This window comes from Lissotriton helveticus, chromosome 7 (assembly GCF_964261635.1).
Source record: "Lissotriton helveticus chromosome 7, aLisHel1.1, whole genome shotgun sequence".
NCBI classification, from domain to species: Eukaryota; Metazoa; Chordata; class Amphibia; order Caudata; family Salamandridae; genus Lissotriton; species Lissotriton helveticus.
The window spans coordinates 564092133-564105072 of NC_136068.1; the positions used below are offsets into that span (position 1 = coordinate 564092133).

The following is a 12940-nucleotide window of genomic DNA, read 5'->3' on the forward strand; positions in this document are numbered from 1 at the left end:
AGTGGGCAAACGAACAATGGATTTAACCCAGATCTTTTGACTGGGGAGAATGTTTGCATTGTCAGCATTCCGTCCATCATTTGTTTGCTGGTTGATTACAATGAAGCATGACTCAATTTTGTGTGTGACTTATTGGATGTTTGTTTTCAGGCAAGAACACTAATTGTATTTTTTACATGTTAAAAATAACCTGTTCACTACTACTAATCACTGCACTGTATGCTGCCACCCCCGCACTTGTGCTGCTTAACCTCTTGGATGCTCGGCATATTTCCCTGCTGTGCTGAGAAATCGTAAATCCCACATATCATGACGAGCTGGGCTCGTCATGAGCGTGCGAGGAGGCTACTTCATGACGAGCCCAGCTCGTCATGAGCGTGGAAGGGGTTAACTCTTGGTGGAAGTAGTAGCATTGCATCTCTAGAGGGGTAGCTCTTTGGGTGCCCCTCCCAATAAGACCGCAATCCATCAGATAGGCCTATCTTATGGCGCGCACACATGATCTGCACTTGCTTATCACAACAAAAATCAGTATTCTGGATCCAGACAACAGTACAGTTGGGCAGGCAGGGCAAGGGTACAAGCTCATTACCATGCAGAGGACTTTTCAGTCCCAGCATTCTTCGTCTTGTGAATATCCCTAGGCACCAGACTAGATCTGAAAAATTCAGACCAATCTTCCCACTTTTCATCGGTTGGCGCTGTGCGACTCTGCTTTGGCGCCTTTCCACTTCAGAATCGAGGAGTGAAACTGCATATAAGTACTACCAGTGTCTGCTGACATCAGTTCCAAGGCCTGCAACTGTGCCCAGGGTTTAAGCCTTGTAGGGACTTTCACAAATAGAAGAGGTGTGCATCTTGTGCTTGGGTTTGTCACACGAATCGGAACAACTTCGAAGACTGCGCTATGAAAGCCATCCAAGATCAAGAGGCAACGTTCTACATGGCAAAACACCTAAAGTCTTAGTGCCAGTTTTGCTCCAAGTCGAAGGTGAGAGTGCGCAACTTCTCCTTGTCCCGCTGTCTCTCCTAAAGTCATCTCTGAGGCTGATTGAAAAACCATAAGAATTCCAAGTTGATGTCAGCCCGTTTTCTTGACTCTTCAGAGAATGTGCAAGGGTGTTACTGTGCTTCTCAGTCCCGATCCACCAGGAATCAATTCCATCTCTGGTCCCAAGACACCCTGAATTTGTGGACCTATCTGCAACCTCACATTAATTCGGAGAATTTCGAGAGACTGCAGCAAAGTTTTTGGAACCTGTCTGTCCTCACTGGCATGTCTACGACCTAAGGACATGCAGGGTCCTCCAGCTGAGTTACCCCCAAGACATCCTAGTGGCTCATTCTTGTGACTCGAGGCTGAGCCAGAAGAGTACGGTACCTGAAACATCTGTGCGTGAGCTTCTGCCGTGCAATCAGGCTTCCACTTCAGGAGAACTTCATGTCTCGGCAACAGAGCAGGGTCTTCCCACTAATGCTGCACAAGCTACACCTACATGTGTATAGATGTAGCGACAGCCATTGACTGCCTTTGATCTGCCATGTGAACTTGTAGATGTGATCCTTGCTGCTAGACAGTTCCATGAAATCCATGTATGCCGAATGCTGGGACAAATTTGTGGTCTTGTGTGACATTAACAAGACAATAAAAGCTGTAGGACGTCTCTCCGTTGTTTTATCTTTCGCCTAGCAAGACCTTGCAGTGGGCACAATTAAGTTATTTGTGAGCCCTTGCGACATTTCTATGTTTACCAGACCAATTTTTCCTTTTTAAATCACCTGTATGAGTGAACTTCAGGCACTTTCAGTGCCATTGCTAACTGCCCTACACCACCTTTTCTCCAGACAAGTTTGTGCTGAGGACTCTAGCAGCATTCTTGCTAAATGTCATAACTTCCACGTTGGGCAGTGCATCACTCTCAGCTTTCTGTTCTCCCTCTGTCATTTTAGGAGGAGGACAGGCTCCACCTGTTGAATCGGTAAAGGGCTTTAAGATTGTATATTGATTTCAGCAAACACCATTGAATGGACGATCAAAATTTTTTGGGGCTCCTCGGGACAATAAAAAAGGAAGGCTGCGCAGAAGATAACCTGTGAAGGTGGATAGTCCCCTGCATTGAGATCTGCTACCCTCTGGCCAAAAAAAGCAGACTTTAGAAGGACTGAGAACTACTGCTTGATCAGGGATATAGCTGCTTCCATTGCCTTGACGTGCGAAGTGCCTGTCTTTGACACCTGCCAGACTATGACATGCGCATTAATGTATATATTTACGAAGCATCAGTGAATTCTCGAAGCACTACAATGGCATCCTCCCTCTCAGTCCTGTAAGACTGCGTGGTCTTAGTCCACTCCACCTGGATATGATGCAATTTCAGGTCCTCCTCCGCCGCTCAGCCCCAGGCTACTCCGTCCGCCTCGCCTGGCACCGCTCAGCTGGGGGATGAGGATTTTCGAGTGGGCAGGTATGAATTTCAGCGGTGGTCACCCTGGCGGGGACCACCAAATCAGGAGTATGTTCCGCGGCCTTTGCCGCTATGCTGCGAATTCCCTTGCGGCACAGCCCCGGCCCCTGCCGTCGACCTCACCTGCCACTACGGCCGTCTGCCGCGCCCAGCCTCCCGCAGAATATCACTGTGGGGCCATGGTCCGATAGGTCTCTGGGGTTCCGCTTCCCGGCCCCCCACGTTTCCGGCTCGTCTGGTGCCATAATAGTCAGCCTTCTTCCACAAGCTCCCAGCGGCACACCCCGGTCACTCAGCCTCGTCACCTTCAGACCTCTCCTGCTGCCCATCACAATGTAATTTTGGCACAGTACTGTGCCCTTCTGTTTTCCGGGTATTTACGTGGACTCTGCCATGTCGGAGCTACTGGATGATGAGGACGGGAGGGCTGCAGCGGAACTCCCGAACTACACGGCCATCTTGGCTGGTGCCAAGCATTTGTTTCTAACTATGAATCCAAGCCTGTCCGTCGAGTGTGGTATTGCTTGACAATTTTGATTACTTTCTTTGTGGGAGATACTGTACCTGTAGATTCCTCACGGATTCCCACTCTCCTCCCAATCTTGACATATAGTTACATCTTATAGTTGTAAAGCCCTCTAGAAGAGTGGTCATTTACAATAGTTAATAAGCTTCCAAGAATGTTTTTGCACTGAACCTCTACTCACAGGATGCATCCTTGCCCTATCACCTCATTGGGTTATTATATTGATAACAAATGATCCCATTGTGAGCAGAATAATTGCATGACACAGCGAGCAGGTGCTCTAACATTTGCTTATAGATCGCTGGCCAATAAATTGGAGGGACCACCATTTAGGTTATGCTGTTGCTCTCAGTAATAGCTGCCAAAACGCTTCCAGCTTTAACTTATGCTAGTGCTGCCATGCACGGGAAAGATTCTGCCCTCCTTAATAACCTAATAACAAGCATCCACAAAAAGGTTTTTCAACTTCCCTGGACTTCTTCGCCAGCACAAATGCATCTGGAATTTGGGTTAATGAATGAATCATTGGGCTGACTTTACACCTCTATAAAAGATTTGGTACCATATAAAACAAAACATGGAGGATACTAGCCTTAATTAAGACACTAAGGTCGGAACTTGATAAAGATAAAAAAATCGCTGTTTAATCAATTCCTGTACAACGCACTTAAAGCGACTAACACTTCTGATCTCTGGAATAAAAATAGGCATTTTCCAACATTCAAGCTAGCAATTAATAAAACTGCAAAATTTCATTTATTAATATTGGAGAAAAGCATTTTAACCCAAAGATCCCATTCATGGACAGTGATTGGATAAAAGCATTTTAACCCAAAGATCCCATTCTTGGGCAGTGATCAACAGCTAAAAAGGTTTAAACCGGCAGCTTACCTAGATTACACATTTTCTGTCCATTTAAAAAGACGTTTAATAGCAGTGCGGTTTGGAAGGTACCCCTCACTTGCAGATTCTTCGCATTGGAAAAATATTGACTCAAAAGTGTGCTGCCTTTGCGGCAGTCAACAAGATGATCTTATTCATCTGATATATTATTGTCAAAAATTACAACGAGCAAGAGTCACTTTGTTAAGGAGAGCCTTCCTGGACAGACAAATAAGAACCTGCAGAACTGCTGTTATTAAAGGACTCGATCCATCCAACCCCCAAATGAATTGTAAACTGGTAAAGTTCCTCCGAGTACACGATCAAAGTTGCGAAAGGCAAGGCCATGTAATGAGGTTATCTCAGTGGGGGAGAAACCTCAATACTACCTCTAGTTGTAAGATCATCACCACAAGGAGAAGGAGAATGTATAGTCGATTAACATATATTTCCGGCAGCCAACGCATAGGAGACTCTTTAGGGGCACCAACCGGTCAATCTGGTAGACAAGGGATACAGAGACCTACAAATGTTAAAATTACAACCCGGCTAGAAAGCAACTGACCAGTCTGGTATCTGAAATGTATAGTTTCAATGTAAATGTATTTTAATTGTATTTTTAATATACAGAGCTAACAAAATTGAGGAAGTCAGAATAACGTCTTCTACAAGCCAGACATGCACTATAGAATGTTTTTAAGACTGGAATTCATTTACTTTTGCTGTTTGGTAAACACTGCGTGCTACTTTTTACACCGCTATTGTTGAAATTATTTTACATTTTTGTTTTAATGATAATTGATCGATGTCAAATTGTTATGGTTTTAACTAGCTAAAAAATAACACTCACTTCACTTCACTATACCTCATTGGCATTGAAAAAATGGATAGGACACCAACATTGGCACACCGGGATGAGCACTTTATTGCTCTTGTGAGATAATAACACCTTTCCGGTGGAAATCATGTGGGAAAGTTTCCAGAGCCAGTCTAGCGAATGAGCAATTTAATTTAATTTAATTTAATTTAATTGTGGGTTTATATAGCGCTAGGAATCGACTCCCGGAGGAGTATCTCCACGCTTCGACCGCTGGGGAACCCGTCCTGGCTCACCCTGAGAGATGGTCCCTGATGGGTATCTGTAAGGTGCGGCCAAGCATCCCCGGCGGTCTGGGGGGGGGGCCGTTGTGAAGATGAGGCAAGCTGATGCCCAGAGTTGCCGAGTGTGGTTTCTGACTAGAGTAGGCACCGAGGCGAGAATTATCGAGTCCGCTGACCCTGGTCCATGACCCTGCTGCGTCGGGAATCGAACCCTGGTCCCGGCCGTTCTCTGCTTACGGGTCTGCCGCCTCTAACCAGTGAGCCACACTTCTCCACCAAAAGGTAAGGAATCTGTAGGTAGATAAGAGTATCCATCTGAAAGAACATTACAGGAGGTAAGTAACTCTTTTCTTTTGGACAACCAACAAACACTATATATCCCTGTTATCAGAAGGGTCTGATGGATGTAGCGGTATGTTACTTTTGTAAATTGGCCAAAGGGGCAAAAAAATGCAGAGTTACCAATTACTATTTTTCCTACTTACGTTCATTGTTTTTTAATTTCAACTATTAGTTTATTTTAGAAGATCATGAACAAGCTACACAAATTATCCCTTCATCAGTTCAGAGTGTTGTCTAGTTTTCAGAAATGCATGGCTTTTTGAGTTCACCCATTGGTTTCACATCTGTGCCCACCACAAAATGCAAGTAGATTGAAACCGGAAAAATGGACTACAAGTTAGAAAACTGGTGGTAAAAAATTGCTTTTTTAACAATTCTGCTTTTCTTGATAGCTGGGAAGATGGTGATCTTAGCACAGCAAAACTGTTGTTGTTTCAGGTGTTAGGGGAAAACATATGCTTTCTTGCATTACACTTTTTCTCATTTTTCCACAGGAAGCAAAAGTTTGCTGTATTTTGGATATTTTCTAAGTTCTCTACAATCCCTGGGTACCTGTAGAATCCCCAAGATGTGAGAGGGGGTGGGGGAGGAAATGCTAATTTGGTGTTGAAGTGCTGCAAACCTCACAACAAGTACTGAGCACTGGGGGTGGAAAAACCTCTGCAGCTTTAATTCACATCTGCCCTTTTGGACACTACAGGTATACATTCTGTGACATGGCATGTGAGGTTTGCCCACACTAACTTAGGAATCAGATATTTTTGTCCAGACAGATCAGGATAGGGTAGCAGCTCAGCAGATTATTTGATCAGGGCTGGATACCCTTAGCCAGTAGCTTGTGCCATGGGCCCATGTCATATTTAGTCTTCGTGCCTTGGTTTACTCCAACGGACCTTCCAAAGATGAACAGGCATCTTTAAAAGAGAGGTATTTTATTGAGGCCAGACTTTTTGTCACGAAAGCTGATGCAGCCATGGATCATTGAAAAAATAGCAGAGCAGTGGATCGCTACTGGAGATTATCCATGGCCTGATTACTAGCTGTTCAGGAATTTAGAAGTTATGCTAGTGACCACTCTTTCCACCAGTGTCAACCTTCTCAACCCATTTATCAGCCTGTGCAGGGCTTTTGTAGAGCAATGGGCAGTGCTGGTGCCAAAGGACAGCGAGAGCTGCAGCAGAATGAATCCTCCTTATCGTCTTTTTCTGGCACCACTTCCAAACCTCTTGAGTTCACTCTCGACTGGACACCTGCGTAGAGGAAGTGGAAGTTTCTCGCCAAGGGGGTGATCTTGATTGCCATAGGAGTAGGGATTGGTTTGTTACTGGAGGTATTTCCTAGCCCACTGGTTGCTCAACTCATTCCTCATGAAATACAAATTCAAGATTATGATGTTCTTGAACTACATGGATTAAGTGGTGTTCCTGCACCTGCAGGACATGTACTTTCATGTGCCAGTTCTGAGGTGTCGCAGGAAGTGTTTCCAATTTCTAGTGGGATCAGAACATTTGCAATTCACCATCCTACCTTTGAACCACGGAGTTTTATGAAGGTCATGTATTGCGTTTAGGTAATGTGTCTGAACTTTCTGGTTGAAAATAAAAATAAGAGTCTGCCTGCACATGAGTACAATACATCCTTGAGTGGGTTGTGCGAGAATTGTGGAGCTGATGCAAGGAAGATCATGCCAAAGTCCAAACAAGAAATAAACAGAGCGTGGGCAGCTGTTTTACAGTGACTTGTCAATACGAGATGTTTCATTATTTGAGAGAATGGTTACAGTGAAACAATAATTGAAAGTGATAAGGAGAATATGATGACATGGAGGTGAGTCTAGGGAATGGAGCTTCCTTCTTGCGAAATAAAACACATTAGACTGATCTAAGAATTCGGGAGGCAATCTTTATTTTTAGCACGATCATATTGCCATGTGCACCCCTAAATTGTCTTGTATATTGTCAGCTTGTAATTAACCAAAAGGAGGACATGTAGAAGTAGGACTATATTTAAGTTTGAATTGCGCTCCACCGCTGACAGTCTATTGAACAGTTTCTTTGCTTGCTCTGTGCCAAGCAAATGCCCAGCTCAACACCTTATTTGTATAAAATATGCTTTTTCTGAAAAGTGGTGTTTTACTTGCTCACTATATGTGTTTTCCTTCTACTGAATATTCCTTTTTTTGTCATCATGTAATCTATTTTGTGTTGTGCCCATGCCTTAAAACAGAATGTTACTATTTGTTTGTACCTTTCTACATTGAATGATTGATTGAAATAGCGACTGTGTGGGTGTGTTGTTAGACTGTGTGTGTTGTTTAAGTTGTTTAAGAATGTAAGGCGAGTAGGGTTCCAAAGCCACTTTCCAGTACAACACAGTATTGTCAGTCATTTTCCTTTTTTCTCAAATCATTGTTCTCTTGTGGTTACTTTAATTGTCATGAATCAAAAGTACGGTGTTCAGAAAGTAAAAAATTATCACCTGAATGCCCAGAACTGGAAACTGAGTGTCCTCCCAACATGAAGTGATCTGGCATCACTGTTGATGTGTGGCTTGCTGTCTGTGGGTCTGATTAAGGTTTTTTATTTTTGTACATATGTGTGCTCTACTCACTAATTTGCTGGCATAACGTGTGTTGTAGCAGTAGTCTTTATAGGTTTTGTATGTGCATTTGGTATGTCTTGTGCATCTTCAGTGCGTAGCAGACCCCCTGTAGTTTGCAGCTCACTAGGTCCAATCATTGCAACTTACGTTTGATGTTTGAAGATCGTTTTCTGTTGGTGGGCTGTACGTGGTACTTAGAGCATGATGTATAGGTTGAGTGGGTGTGGAATGTGGGGGTGCTGTATGTTGTGCATGGATGTATTGTATAAGCTAGGTGGGCATCTTTTATGAGTGTAAGTTTAGCTGTATGTGGTGTGGTTTGCAGTATGTGGTTGGCTCTGTATTGTTAAGGTGTATGTATTCTGTTTGTGGTGTGTGAGGTCTGCTTTGAGTGTGTGTCATGTGATGTATGTGGTGTTCTTCATGGTATGTGAGGTATGCTTTGCAGTATGTGGTTTGTGCCTTTTTGTGTTACAAACGCGTCCCATATGCAGCTGCTTGTTTGCTATGTGCACCTCTCCTGCTCACCAGCCTTTCTCTTGTTCACAGCTCTCCTGCTCTAATGATTGCACTTTGTGCTTGTGGGACCCCAAATCTGGACAGCTCTTGTGTGAGTTCCTTGGACACCAAAGTGCAGTGAGCACTGTTCTTGCAATGGTAAGAAAGTTTTAAATCTTAGGTGGGGTAAGTATTGGTAAAGGGTGTTTGGGGAACACAGCATTGCCATTTTCTCCCATATAATCCATTGTCCTAAGACAATGAAAGCTGATGAAGAGTCAAATCACTTAGCTTAGTAGAGAAGGACAGTGGGACACACGTGAACCACGCCAAACAGAAATGGTCTGTTATGTATCACCCCACTTCCTTCTTTATGTGAAATGATGGCAGTGATCATGCTCCCTTTGCTGAGCTCTGGCATTCTGCAAAATCAAATCCTTTTGGTTTTTCTCAGACACTGACATGGCCAGTTAGTGTTAGGTTCTAATTTCGGAAGCTAAATCTTCAGAAAAGCAGGGTGGTGTATGTAACCTTTCTGGTGAATTAATATAGAAGCAAGATTTGTAGACTGGAACAGTACGGAAAGTGGTGGGGGCAACTGTGAAAATATAGGGCCACCCTGCCAAATATTAAAGTCCTTTGCTGGGTGTACTTGAGGATATACAAGTAGAACAAGAAGTCGATCTGCAGTGTAGAAAAGCCCATTTCAACAAAACAACAAATGCAGAATGCTTGTCGGAAAAATGCAGCACGCAGACGTTGGGGCTAGTAAGAAAATAAAACTGAATCTCAGCATAGTATTTTGAGAGGTCTGTGGTGACTAATGGATCTTTTGAGATTTTAGATATGTGTTGAAAAGTGCTTGTATTTCATTCTGTTATTTCATCAGGATGAGCATGTGGTATCTGTTAGCCGTGATGGAGTTCTCAAGGTGTGGAACCTCGATGGTGTGGAGCTCACCAGCATCTCAGCCCACAGCAGCCAGATAAATCAATGTACTGTGTTCAGTGATCACAGCAGCAAAGCACTTCCAGGTAAGCACATTTTTAGAGGTCAATCCATGTCATTTTGAGTCCACTGTTTGCCTTTGCATCCAAACTCTGAATCTTCTCCGAAAGCCCTAGACACCGCCATTTTTAACAGAGTACTGTTTCTTTTAAAAACAATTGGAGATTCATTATACAGAGCTACAATTTAACTTGATATATCCAATTAGGAACATTTACAAGAAATTATCACTGATTATTTTGTCAGTTATAAAGTTGATTTAAGTAATTTGATTGTTAGCAACTTTCAAAGGAGTCAAACTATTGGCTTACATTCCTCAAGCAAAATTCTCAGTACCAAGACACTATAAAGACCATTTTGCTATTCTAGAAGTGATGCAAATGAAGATGCTGGTAAGTCCACGCTTAGCCGTGACGCACACCCCTTCTGTTTCCTCTTACTTCTACAGAGTATCCCCTCCTACAAAGTAGTCCCTGCTCCTGTTTTGTTCAGATTCTATGAGGAAGGAAATATAATTGGGGTTGGATGTCAGAGTGAAATTCCTCTCTGCTGTTCTCAGGAGCATAAATCTTGCTAGGGCACATGCCATTGGCTGCACCCTTGGAGTACTGAGCAGAGAATAGTCTGTTAGTGGGAAGAATAAGACCTTTGGCTCTATTGTGCCAGCATACGTCTTGGGAGACTCCTCTGATGCTTGTACTGAAGATTGTGCCCCCCACAATGTAAGGGTCATTATGTAAGAGAACCTATGCACAGCACTTCACAGTGGAAGATGATAAAGAAAGATTCTGTCAGGGAACTAATACAGGGCGCTTTTTTATGGGACATGGCAAAGGGCCCTTCACAGACCACTAATACAGGGCCCTTCTATGGGGGAGCTCATACAGATTATTCCTCAAGAGCTACATGACACTGCACTGTGAGGGATGATAAGGGCTGCTTCCATAGGTTGATTTAGTCCCAGTGAGATTGATACCAATCACCTTGTGAGAAAGGGTTCAAGGTCCTTTCCTGGGATGGCTAATAGTGTCACTTCCCTTCAGTGCGTTGACCAAAGTGATCAGAAAAAAAAAAAAGCAATACAGTCCATTATCCTGTGAGTTTTAATAAGTGAGCTTCTTTCTCCCCCTCGCTCTCCTTCCATTCCTCTTATGCTCTTGGTATCATTCTCTTTGATGTGCCTGTGGTAAGTTTTGCTGGTCTGTCTCACTGTAAGGTTATCAGTGTTTTGTCTTTGGCAGACATTTGGTGGCAAACATGACTTGGTTAGTTGCTGGTTTCTCAGGGACCCTGCAGTAAATTCTTCTTTTTTCCAGTGACCAATGATGGAGGGGACTTGATGGTGGCCACTGCTAGTGTTGATGGAACAGTGAAGCTATGGCGTCCTCTTATGGTCAGTTATCTTCTACTTCTTGGGCTTGTCAGCTCCTGGGGGTGTCATATACGGAGTTGGGGTGGTGGGTGTGTACGCAGGTGTGTATTTGTGCACGCTTAATATTAATTTATGTATGTATGTGTGTGTCAGTCTGTGCTTGTGGAAAGTAATGAATTGGAAACAAGCCACTAGTCTGCAGACGATCTAGAGCAAGGGCAATGACAGTGCCAGATTCTTAGGTAATTATGGTTGGGTTCATCCTCAGATATTGTACAGATTCCCCAGCTGAGTATTTCTATTAATCAGTCACCACTTCTTGCTTTTAAAAAGAAGTTGTTACGTATACTCTTGGCCCTCTTCAAGTGCACAAGCTTTTGACTACTATGGATGTCAGTTCGATTTCCAGCCGTGACCTGGAACACAAAGGGCATCTGAACATCACTGTGTTCTGAGTATATGCAAAACCCATAATTGTAAATTTGCAGATCATTAGGTGTGGCCTTCTCCTTCTGAAGAACTTTTCAGAAAACATAATTCAGCTGAGGGTTAATTTCATATTTCAAATTACAGAATATTTTGTGGGCAAAATATTTGCTACTTCAATATTATTGTTTTATTGTATTCCAAGCATCATTTGCTAAACTTGGATATTATAAATTTTGCCTTCGCAATGATTTTTCCAGAAAATTTGTGGACATTTTTATATCCATGTTCAGTGATGTGACCAAAATCCAGCTCTAGCCTATGGCTCAAGTACAATGCTATTGATCTCCTACCTGTGGCCTCACCAATGTGCCTGTGGTTAAAGGTCACTCCACTTTCAAAGACCAGCAGGTGCCAAGATAAAGAATCCAGGATCTGGGACCTTACATACATCACTAACAGCTGACAGTTCCAGACCAGGAAATATGGCCTCTGAATTCTCAGGGCAGCACGAGCTTGTTGTCTCCCTTCACCTAAAATACTCTCCAAACCATTTTCGTACACAGAAGAATATCTGTTTGGATACAAAACCTTTTCTGCAGATTCATCACTTTATGAATATCCCCCAAATGTCAGACAAGATCTTTACCCCATTCCCAGACAATCACTTTCTAGAGCCACCAGAAAGACCATGCAGCCTCATCCATGACTTTGTCCTAACCAGGATGTAGCAAAATCACAAGGTATAAGGAGCCGTCTGGTGCGCTGGCATTAGTTCCTTTTTCTCTGCTCCTCATCAGCATTGCTCTGAAGCTATTTTGGAGCTTACTGACAAAATTCATAATCTTTTCAACACTGTATATGGGAAATGTCAAAGATTTCAGAATTGAAACCCTTTGTCACATACCACGAAAATTGCCCTTAATGCGTCCACCTTCCATCTGCATATGGTGTCTGAGGACAGACCGCAACCCAGCGATCTGCGACTACTGTTCACTGATTCAGCTGAAGGTCATCAGTGAGCGGAAACTAAGGTGTTTGTGGCCATGACCTGCAAGGGTACTCTGAAGCACACCCCTTTACTTTCAGGTAAGTCACCCAACTGGAAACAATTTTTCTAACAATCTTTCCTTAAAAAACATAAGTGCCATGGGAAGGAGAAGTTGCCTTCTCCTTCAAGGAAACGGTTTTCCTCCCAGTAATATTGGGAAACTGATTGCCTTTCCCTGACTGCACACTTTTCCTCATCTGTAGAATTCGAACATTACAAAAGATGAAGATGTGGCGACTTTAATGGCTCTGACATCAATGCCTCCTGACTCCATACCTCCAGGGTCTCTGTCACCTACAAAGAATATGATACCTGTTAAAGTTACATGTGCCCTTCAGTCAATACAGGCCACAATACCAGCACTATCCTCAGAGCCATCTTCTATGCTTCCTTTGAACCACACGAAGTTCGTTCAAATCACAGTAATGAATGAAAAAGTCAAAGCTTGTTTTAATGATTTAACCATGGCAGAGCACTTTACTATGGTCCATGTGTTTGCCCATAGTGAAGAACTGTTTAGATCTGACTCCAAAGCCCTTGTCATGCCTGATAGGGCACTCCGAATTCAATGCTCAGAGGCTGGCAACTTCCTCCCTCCCTAAAATGTTCATGCTAGTTTATATCCTGATTTATAAGACGCAGAAGGCCTTAGTAGTTCTCCTAAAGAG

At 43.3% G+C, this 12940-nt stretch overlaps 1 protein-coding gene across 6 annotated transcripts in view; it reads left to right on the forward strand.

The window, feature by feature from the left end:
* The window catches only part of TEP1 (telomerase associated protein 1), a 1162857-nt gene that overhangs the window by 890818 nt on the left and 259099 nt on the right, over nt 1–12940 (forward strand). For all 6 annotated transcript variants that reach the window (XM_078652640.1, XM_078652638.1, XM_078652642.1 and 3 more), the window contains 3 exons: nt 8467–8574; nt 9305–9449; nt 10740–10816. In XM_078652640.1, the coding sequence (XP_078508766.1) occupies nt 8467–8574; nt 9305–9449; nt 10740–10816 (330 nt within the window). The remainder of the gene's footprint in view (nt 1–8466; nt 8575–9304; nt 9450–10739; nt 10817–12940) is intronic.